We start from the raw sequence: 10,706 nt of genomic DNA on the forward strand, positions 1-10,706 counted from the left end.
TCTAGACTTTTCTCATCAGTTAGTTTATGACCCAATATCCTTAGTTTATTTTTGGCAGTTAGAGCTATTCTTAAAGTTCATAGGGAGAGAATCTAAATTATTACTGAGGGATGTGTGTTTCGTGTGAGAGACTATTATGTCTTGCTTTTGTGCAGTCAAAACATAGTTTGTCTCCCCAAAGATCTCCCATTTCAGCCCAGTGACCAAGGATGAGCTCATTATAATTTGTCCTCTGCCTCATACGCTTGGACTAAATTTTTAAAGTCATTCTCTGATTTGTTTTGATCCAGTTAGATGGAAATGGGAAATGCTGGAAAAGAGGGATTCCTTTTTGGTTCTTACACATCACTTCCAGCTTATGGTCTCTCTTTCTAATAATATGCACTTGGCCTGGATCTAGAATTGCTTATTTCTGGCTGTGGAAACTAGGCCACGGTTATGTGGCACCCAGTAACCCTGTGCCTTTTGCCCCTAAAAGCCTTCTGACCTGAAAGATCTCAGAAAGCATTTTTGTGTTGTGTCGCAAGTGGCCCTCAACCAACAGGTGGACGACCTCATGAAATGGGAACAGTTCCCTGACTATTAGTCTTTGTCCAGATTATGTCAAGGGTTAAGCCCTTTAAGGACTTAACTGTTTGGTAATTCTTTGCCTATTAATTGCAGCTGCATATGGCCGTTACGCTTGGATGAAACCTGGACCTAATGAAAAGGGACACTGTAAATATGGGCAAGATATTTGCAACAGGCAACCAAAGCACATAATGAAAGCAGCAATGTTGATAGATTAACCATATAACTGGTGGATTCACAACAGCAAACAGTACAATTATATTTGCTAAGTAATTTAGCTATTTGCTGCTCTATTTGCTAAGACAGTCCAGTTTTCCTCGCTCTTCTTTTGCCACCCATCCCTCTCTCCAAAACCTGTTCTCTCTCCTCATCGCCTCATTTCTCCATCTTCCTGTCACACAGGGCTTCTTTCGGAGAAGCATCCAGAAGAACATGGTGTACACTTGTCACCGGGAGAAGAACTGTATCATCAACAAAGTCACCCGCAACCGCTGCCAGTATTGCCGGCTGCAGAAGTGCCTGGAAGTCGGGATGTCCAAGGAATGTAAGTATAAAAACCAAATTATCCAGAATGCCCTGCCCCCACAAGGCTCTTAGGGCCAAGCACAGATTTTATCATAGTTGTTTAATCCCGGAGAGGTTAGCATGATTGTTACCACTGCTGCATTTGACATTTTTTCCACTAACATTGCATAAGCATTCACTGATGATGCACACACATCAGTTTAGCGGTGATTTCAAGCATCAATGCACGCACGTACTTTTGTCATTAATTCACGACTGCACTTAGTATTCTAAGGTCCAGTCATATACCATATGTCATAATGCTGTTGTTAGGTGAAAAAAACCCCTCTTGTGAGTTTTTATCATTTTTATGAGAAAATTCTACGACCTTTGGTGTTTATCATAACAAAGTCAAAGTAAAATCAAAGCGTTTTTTTTAGTTTGAAGAGTATATCCACTGTAAAAGCGAAACAAAGGGCAGCCGTGATGCAGACTGGCAGTAACAGTCAGGGTGTCGCCAAGCTTGGCAGGCCTCTGTGATGAATATGTTCTCACCTGCCGAGAGTGAAAGAGCAGACGTCTGCTCCCATCATTGCACCCTGGGGGCTGTGTGAACATACACACTCTCACACACAGATATGTGCAGGCAGTCAGACTTGACAAAGTAATTGGTAGAGGTGTGACCGCAGAGAACTCAGAGGCCAGCAGGGTTTGTACCTCAGCCCGATCACATGACACACTCTTTAATACACACAGACACAAACACCCACTTATGTGTATGTGATACATTTGTACCCATAAATACCGAAAAATACTCAGTAGTAGGACATATATAACTAATAGGCATATGTGGACAGAAAGCGTAGCACCTCTCCTCCTCACACAGGCTCACACCTGTCAAAACACACAGCCTCCACTGCTCCATCCCTCTCAGCCTCCCGACTTCCAAGCGCTATTTACCTCATCTTTCTGGTACTGAGAGTGCAGGGAGTGCTCCCCATGCCACAGCACTGTGGTTTACATTAAAAGAAGTTATCCTCCAAGCTCCTTACCTTTGAATGGGGCCATTAATCATGGTTAGAAGGATCACAGCAGCCGGCTCTTTTACACACTCACACTCACAACCACACATACACACATACACGAACACACGAACACACACACACCCACACACACACACACACACAATAGGCAAATAGACTGGAGTTGGAGAGCCATCTAGTGGTGAAGAGGTGGTACTGCATAAGAGAAAACCGGTAAAATTTCCAGGCTGGAAATGTTATCACCGGATAGATTTCGACCCACCTTTGCTCAGCTGGTTTTGGTTTAATAGTTAAGTCTTTTTCCGATTGGGGTCATTTTGCGCAGAGTGTGCAGATTGCTTGCTTGTGTCCTCAGCAGTGACTTTGGCTAGTGAAGCTGGTCTAAGCTGCTGAGGAAGGAGAGGCTGGCCATCTGGGGCCAGCGGGGAGTCTTTCTGCCTCTCACGCACACAGACACAAGAACACGCACACACACACACAATGCATGCTCGTGCAGAACTTCATGCGCACACTCAAATTATGCACATAACAAGGTGACTGACACAAACTGGTATGAATAAAAAACCCTTTAACAGAAATACACTCGGACAGCTCCACTTAAACACCATACACTCTCTGTCAGACACGCACACAGAAGGTGGACCCCCCTGCTAGCATTGGAGGGGACATCTGGGTGACCTTGCGATTGCTGGCAGACAGCTCCAGACGACAGTGCCAGGCCTGTTGCCAGGTGGCCATGCCAAGCAAGATGGCTTCAGAAGTGTGGGGGCAATTGCAGGGTTACAACGAAACGCCTGTAGTGTAGGCTAGTGCCACATTATTATTAACTTGACAGTCTGTAGTTTAAGAAGACCAGGATCATGGTCAAAATGAACATACTCAACAACATACTCTTAATAATACAGTTTTTATCTAATAATAGAGTTAGCAGTCATATCTAGATAGCTAAAATTTGAATAATGTTTGGAAGTATTGGCTCATTCATGCATACATTGCCCTTAGCTGAGTACAGTGGTTCGCTAATGCTAAGAGCTCATAGAAAGGTGTACATTTTGACAAGAGGTTGCAAGTTGACTGTGCTTTGTTTTTTAAAGGTCACAAACCACAAAGGTTGGGAAACACTGGCCTAGTAGACTCTTTACAGACTTATTTACAGTACGCTTATATGTTGCCACATTTAAAGCACACTTCAGATATAGAAAGTTAATTCCCACTGCTTACACTTCTCCATTCTCCAACATCCAAGGTAGTTTTGTTTTTTTTGTGCTTTAGGGATGATCGTATGGTTCAGTTGCGCGATCCTCCACAATGCGTTAATGTTACAGTTCAGAGCACTCAGTACCTCCCCTCCCCATTTTTTTGTCAAGCTCTCAACTGTTGCACACATTTTCCTCGAGGAAGGTGCTATTCAGGGATAGAAAAAGTAATAAAAGTAGTATAAGGTGAAGCAAAAATGATGGAGAACGGCGCAAGGGGAGGATAACATCAGCCAGAAAGGCAGGATAGTAGAGAGATGAAGGCTGTGAGAGGGAGGAGTATTGAACCCAGTGTGAGTGAGAATGAAAATCAAGAGTTGAGAGAGCAGAGGGAGGGAGGAGGGATGAGAGGCTGGAGGACAGAGGGAGGGAGAAAGTTTCATCACTGTCGATGGTGGCTCTGCGCTGCGAGCAGCAGGAGCAGGGGGAACATTGACATTTTTATCTTTCCATTGAATTTAATCTGTGTGATGGACGAGCTGCCAGTGCTTTAATTTTCCTCACACGAATTATCCCTGTCTGCCCACCTCTCTGTCTTGTACACAGACACGAAAACACACACAAACATACACACACACACGCGCGCGCGCAAAAATACGGTCTCACTGAGGCACTAACAGAAATTGTCTATTAACTGCATGTTGCAGCTGAAATGCTCTATGAGAACAAATGATTGAGTGATGGCTGTGTGTGTGTGCGCTGCCGCAGTATTCTGTACACGTTACACACCGTCGCTTGTAAATCATTTTTATGCAATGAACATGTAACCACTAACAATTCAGGGCACAAGTTCCCCCATTAGCATTCATATTCTCATAATACAAATTGAAAGATGTATTGCCTGAAGTTAACGCCCACACAAACATCAAAATGCACGTTTGTGTCGACACATACACACACAAAATAAAAAAGCAAGGCAGTATTTCTTTCATTTGAGCTCCCCTGCTACAGTCCCCCCTCCTCCAAGTTATTGCATGTGGCAATTCACCATGACAGATCGCCAGTCGTGCCTAATAGTTCTTTAATGACTTCATTAAATTGTGTTGTGCGGCTTATGATTGCGCTGCCAATTTGTCAGCTTGGGTAATGTCTGGGTGCTAGGGATGCCCCACTTTTATTTGTGAATTAATCGTACGTCGATTGTTTTGCAGCCCTCCACCCCTCACGTTATGACAGACAGGAAACAGATTCCCAATCAGCGCCATAAGCAGGGCCAGCCCAGATACGTTCAGCGGCTTAGTGCAGTTTTATGTAACCGACCTCAAAAGCTGATGGTTGTTGAAGAGGGCGTTTCTTCACTAACCAAGTGTAATAAGAATTAGCTCATTGAAGAGAATGGAAGAGGAAATCTTTGTACTGATTCGCTTGTTTTCACCGGAATGGTTTATAAAACTGTCACATCATAACAGACTGTATAATATGTGTTTTTGATGTGCCAGTTGTCACACTGTACTGCTGTGGTTTGTACTGCATGTGCACATGCGTTTTGGTGACTATGTTTACGCTAGCCTACCACAGGAGTACCAATAAAATGCTGGCAAGTAATGCATTACTATGCTCTATCTGCACAGCAAGGGTCGTCTTCATCTCTTGTTGTTGCGAGCAGTGCTTAGCAATAACATAGTGCAGCATCAGACTTCCAGCCCCCCGCCTTCCCCTTTCCCTTCATGTTCTCCCAGGCAGGGAGGCCTGTCTGTGGGCTGATGAATGAGCAGCAGCATCGAGTAGTGCATCCCTGCTTGGCCCCAGGCCAGGCCTCTCTGTCACAGACACTGATCTCCCATCAGCCTGAGCGCTCTGGCCCTTAATGGTCAAGGTTAGGATTAAGACAAGGAAAATCTGATCTGAGGTCAGCGGCTAGGGGAAATACAGGTACCCTGAGGGGAGGTAGAGATAGGAGAAATGATAGAGATGACTTTAGGAAAGGGGGGTAATTTAAAGCAAAAGCAATACAATTGTGGAAAGGAGAGATAGCGTGCACCGGCGAGAATGGAACAAACAGAGGACAACGAGGAAAGCGAGAGCGTGTTGTGTAAGCAAGAGAGAGGGAGAAATGTGTGACACAGAGAGAGCGAGAATGCTGGAAGGGTTTTTTTCCGGTATGGGTTGAGCAGCCGAGCCCTTTTAAAACCATTAGAGGCAGGATATTTGTCATATTATGTTATTAGATTAGCCAGGACCCCTAATGAAAGCTTTGGCAATTTGTCAGCCTTATGGATAGCTCCATCCCCCACCACTATTTATCAAGTAGCACCCCATCTCACCCAACCCACCCCCACCCTCAACGCATATACACAACCCAGTCATAGCTAAACTGCACCCCAGTGTAGATGGGCTGGAAGAAATGGATCAGGCCTGTAATGGGATTCCAATGCTAAACACCCTGCCTAGTGTTTTTGTCATTTGAGGTGAGCAGACTATTCTCATCCAGATCGCCGACAGGGTACCCCCACCCCCATTACCATAGCTCTCGTCTATGAAGCTGTCTCACAACATTTATCTTACACCATTGGATGAGAGAAGTGAAGCTGTGGTTGCTGCTGCCGTTTGACACAGACAGAACATCCTTTCCTGCTGATGACTTTGCCTTTACCTTGATCTCAGCTCACCTTGAGGTGGTGTCAGGTGGCGCTAATGTATGACATATACTATCCAGGTTATGTAGTTGCGAGCGTTTTGCCACACCCTTTCAAGCAATCTTTGCCGAAAAATTGCAAACTGTATAGAACTGCTGTTCCATGCTTGTTTTATTTTAACTGAGATACATTGTGAACAACTCAATTTTAAATAAATACAAGCTCAGATGTTACGTTTGACCATACCTATCCATCTGTTCTTGTCCTTGTAGCGGTGAGGAACGACCGGAACAAGAAGAAAAAGGATGAGAAGAAGCAGGAGTGCACAGAGAGCTATGTGCTGAGTCCCGACACAGAGCAGATGATCGACAGGGTTCGCAAGGCACACCAGGATACTTTCCCCTCTCTCTGCCAGCTGGGCAAATACACTACGGTCAGTAGCATGACACTACACCCTGTGCGTCCCTTTACTTGTTCACCTTTGTTACCCGTGGATTACCGTCACCTGCAAATATCTAAAAATTTCACAACCTCTTCCCGTCCCTACAGACTAACAGCTCGGAACGACGTGTATCCTTGGACGTAGACCTGTGGGACAAGTTCAGTGAACTCTCCACCAAGTGCATCATAAAGACAGTGGAGTTTGCTAAGCAGTTGCCCGGCTTCACAACGCTTACCATTGCCGACCAGATCACTCTGCTCAAAGCCGCCTGTCTGGACATCCTGGTAAAAACCTCAGCCCAGCTTTTATTTCCTGACAAAATCTCACCAAACATTACCCAGATTTTTTTAAAAAGGAGTAGCAATTGTTAAACGCTGAACAACCCATTTTGTCTCTGCCGTCCACAGATACTGCGGATCTGTACACGATACACACCAGAGCAAGACACCATGACTTTCTCAGATGGACTCACGCTAAACCGAACCCAGATGCACAATGCCGGCTTTGGTCCTCTTACCGACCTGGTCTTTGCCTTCGCCAACCAGCTCCTGCCTCTGGAGATGGACGATGCAGAGACAGGACTGCTCAGTGCCATCTGCTTGCTGTGCGGAGGTACGACAAAAAAACTTAAAAACCTATTGCATATTCTCATTGTCAACTAAAAGTTTGACAATTTGCACACTTAAATACCTTTTACAGATTCGTAAAGCTGTTACCTGTAAACAAGGACAGAGTGTCACCCCTTTCTGTAGATGAAATAGCAGCAGGCTGGCTGCGCTGTGCTCTTTCACTGAGCACCACCTAGTGGCTAACTGTGATCATGACAGTAGGAGAGTATTGTGTTTATTGTACGTTGTGTGTTTATCCACAGATCGCCAGGACTTGGAAGAGGCAGAGAAGGTGGACATCCTGCAGGAGCCCCTTCTGGAGGCGCTGAAGATTTACGTAAGGAAGAGGAGGCCCCACAAACCGCACATGTTCCCAAAGATGCTCATGAAGATCACTGATCTGAGAAGCATTAGTGCTAAAGGTCTGTGGTCCACACTTGTCTCTAGTGGTTATCTCTGAGTTGTGCTGAAAAGATAAGTTGATTAACCAGTTGTTCAGTTTGGCTGAAACATTGGTGAAAATTTTGAAAATCTTGACATTTTAGATATGTGTCTAAAAATGCTGAGCTTTTCTGGCCTTTTTCCATTTCATATCATGGTAAAATGGAGTACAAGAGAATGAATGAATTGATAGTTAAAATTGATTTTGTCAGAACTTTGGTAGCTTATATTTTCTTGTCTTTCTTAAAACCCCCTCTACAGGAGCTGAGCGTGTCATCACCCTGAAGATGGAGATCCCCGGTTCCATGCCCCCTCTCATCCAGGAGATGCTGGAGAACTCGGAAGGTCTGGAAAGTGGTGCCGCAGGCGGCCGGCCCAGTGGCGCCCCCCCAGGCAGCTGCAGCCCCAGTTTGTCCCCCAGCTCTGCCCAAAGCAGTCCAGCCACACAATCACCGTAGTAGCGGCCCACCTTTTTATTTTTCCTCACAATGCTCTCCTTGTCCTCCGTCAATGTTTTGAAGAGGAGGGGTGAAGGAGGGGGGGGGCCTGACCGTGACTGCTGAACACAGGAGACTGACAGAGCCAACCTCCTCCTCTCCCATGACACAAATCCCCACCCTCCTGATCTGCTTTCCTTCACTTTGGAGCACTGTCCTGACATGAGGGGAGGTAAGGCCGGGGCAGGCCGGGGCAACAGGATGCCTCCGAGAGACCACACCGTAAACACTGCTGATGACTCTTCCTCCTTCTCCCTCCACTCTCCTCTCCACTGGTGCTTCTCCTCTCTCCACCTTTCTCCAAAAGACTGATTGAAACCAATCTGGATGCAGTGGAGACCAGTTTTAAATGGGACTGAGACTGGGTGAGGCATCGTGGGACAAATATATGGACAAGGACAGTGCATACCGACTGACTTGACAAACACCAGACACTTTCTTTGTTGTACTCTGAAGCAGACTGCAAGCTTGGGACTTGTCAAAAGACCCCCCTCCTCAAAGACTCCGGGTCTTTTCTCTTTTTCCAACTTCAAAAAACAGATTTCGTACAAAAGATATATAAATATATATAGAAAAGTTAAGGAACTATTGTGATTGACATGTCCAGAACAGAATGGCAGGTTGAAATGAGGACATGTTTTCTGAGATTAGAAATTGTTGTACTGCTTCACTGTTTGAATCTTTTCGTACCCATCAAGAGTATTTGGGGAGATGTTTCAATTTTATCACATTTCTACATCATTCTGATTAACAAAAAGCAAAAGATGTTGAAATTTCTCTCCAGTCTACACATACAAACACAAAAACTCACACATAAAAACACACACACACACACACACACACACACACATAAACACACACACACACACACAAATGTGCACAGAAAACAAGTCGCAATGAGTATCACCTACTATTCCAGGTTGGATTTGTTTTCCTCTTTTCTTTTTTTTCTTTTTTTTTTTTTGCTTCCAAGAGAATGGAAAAAATGATTGTATGAACTCGGTTGTATGATATGGTCACAGGTCCTTTCAAGAAATCAAATTAATGAAGATTCATTATTAAGGTGTATTTTAAGTAGCCTTTGAGTTTTTGTATATAAGCTGTATTCATTTCTTTAAAACTATGAAGAGTTTTAGGCTTCACCTGATTTTTTTTTTTTTTTTTTTTTTTTTTTTTAAATACCTTTTATGTGTTTTGTTCATAGGTTTGTGATTCAAGAAAAGAAATTTTTGAGCACATTTTACTGAAGGAAGTTCTTTCATGTTTTGTGTCTTACTAAATACTGGACAGACCCTTAACCAATCACTGGCTGTTCAGAATGTGGCTTTCACAAACCGTTTCAACCTTTGCCCCCCTTCACTTTTAAAACATGTTTTTACGTACAGTAGATAACAAAGTAGCACTCCAGTCGGGGCATAGCTTTTTGGCCATGTAGCAGAAAGAGATGGTGCTTCTGAAAATGGTGAGCTAGATGCCACCTGTAGCCTGCCAGATTCAAGTGAGCTACAGCAGCCCAGCTTCAAAGAGTTATAATGTGAAGAATGGTGTACATACGCACTGTATTAAACACAAGTATTTCTGAGTAGTCTCTGAATGGATCAATAACCTGTAGTGGATGGGAAACGACTAGATTGTAGTAATCCCTCTACTCTGTCAGTGGTCAGGCAAGTGAAGGTCCCAAATGTGATGTTTGTCAACTAAGTCCTCACAAATCTCCCTGTGGTAGAAACCAATATGTGACTTTTTGCCGGATCCAGAGCAACCTCGCACCCTGTGACTCACTTTACGCCAAAACGCCTTCACCGTTAACACATGTCATCTAGACCACCATTACTGTACACACGCCAATGTCTCAGGAAGGAATCATTTTTTTGTGCTTGGCCTGTTCTTTGTATATGTTCTGTGCTGCACACCCTAACCCTTCAATCACAGATGCACACATACACACACTTCTGCTACTGAGCCCCTGAATTTTTCTTAAATCACTCACTTTTGTTAGGCCTGGCAGACCAGGACTTGTGCAGAGAGACACTGACCCCACAACGTTACGACATAGGATGCCAGTGTGGAGTCTCTCTGAGTCATTCATGTGTTCTTTTTATTTGTACGGTCAAAGCTGCTTTCATCATTTAGGACTTAACCTGTCCAGAACAGCGCACAACTTTTCCCTCCACAGCTAATCTGGAATAGCAACAGACACACCGTCAGTTTGAGAAGTATGGAATATGTTGCAATTTTGTCAAGATTATCAAGCGACTTTGGAAAAAAAAAAAACAACAAAAAAAAGATTTAAAAAAATAAAACCAACATTTAATAATTATTAAATGTGTTTGTGTTGTTCACATTTGTCTTTCTTTTCATTTTCAGCTACAGGTGTGTCCTCAGTAAGTTTTCATACGTCCTATCCATAGAAAGGTGAAGTTCAGGGAAAATCTGATCATAGGGCAGTCACAAACTTTCTTGACACTTTCTGGAAGCCTTGGAACCCCTTTTCTCACATATAGGAATAGCAAAGCTTTGAAGAGACTGAGAACAAGGGTTCCCAGGTCCACAGGTCACTATGGATATTTAAATTCAGTGTTGCATATTTGCCATCACCGGCTAGATGAATACCAGACCAAGAATCTTCATGACAATGACCTTTATCAAATCAGCAACAAGGTTGGGTTAAAGTGAAACTTTTTAAGTTTTAAATAAAAATAACACATTCTTTCTCTTAAAAGTTGAACTCCTAAGCAGTAAAACACACACATGCTCAATTTGCTTACC

At 43.9% G+C, this 10,706-nt stretch overlaps 1 protein-coding gene across 6 annotated transcripts in view; it reads left to right on the forward strand.

Annotated features, from left to right (window-relative positions):
* raraa (retinoic acid receptor, alpha a) overlaps window positions 1–9,067 on the forward strand; it is a 138,522-nt gene extending 129,455 nt beyond the window's left edge. For all 6 annotated transcript variants that reach the window (XM_040134312.1, XM_040134316.1, XM_040134313.1 and 3 more), the window contains 6 exons: window positions 973–1,114; window positions 6,222–6,382; window positions 6,499–6,675; window positions 6,799–7,003; window positions 7,263–7,421; window positions 7,702–9,067. In XM_040134312.1, coding sequence (XP_039990246.1) covers window positions 973–1,114; window positions 6,222–6,382; window positions 6,499–6,675; window positions 6,799–7,003; window positions 7,263–7,421; window positions 7,702–7,898 — 1,041 coding nt within the window. In that variant the 3' untranslated portion in view covers window positions 7,899–9,067. The remainder of the gene's footprint in view (window positions 1–972; window positions 1,115–6,221; window positions 6,383–6,498; window positions 6,676–6,798; window positions 7,004–7,262; window positions 7,422–7,701) is intronic.
* Window positions 9,068–10,706: the final 1,639 nt, after the last annotated feature.

Source organism: Xiphias gladius, chromosome 9 (assembly GCF_016859285.1).
Source record: "Xiphias gladius isolate SHS-SW01 ecotype Sanya breed wild chromosome 9, ASM1685928v1, whole genome shotgun sequence".
In the NCBI taxonomy this organism is placed as follows: domain Eukaryota; kingdom Metazoa; phylum Chordata; class Actinopteri; order Istiophoriformes; family Xiphiidae; genus Xiphias; species Xiphias gladius.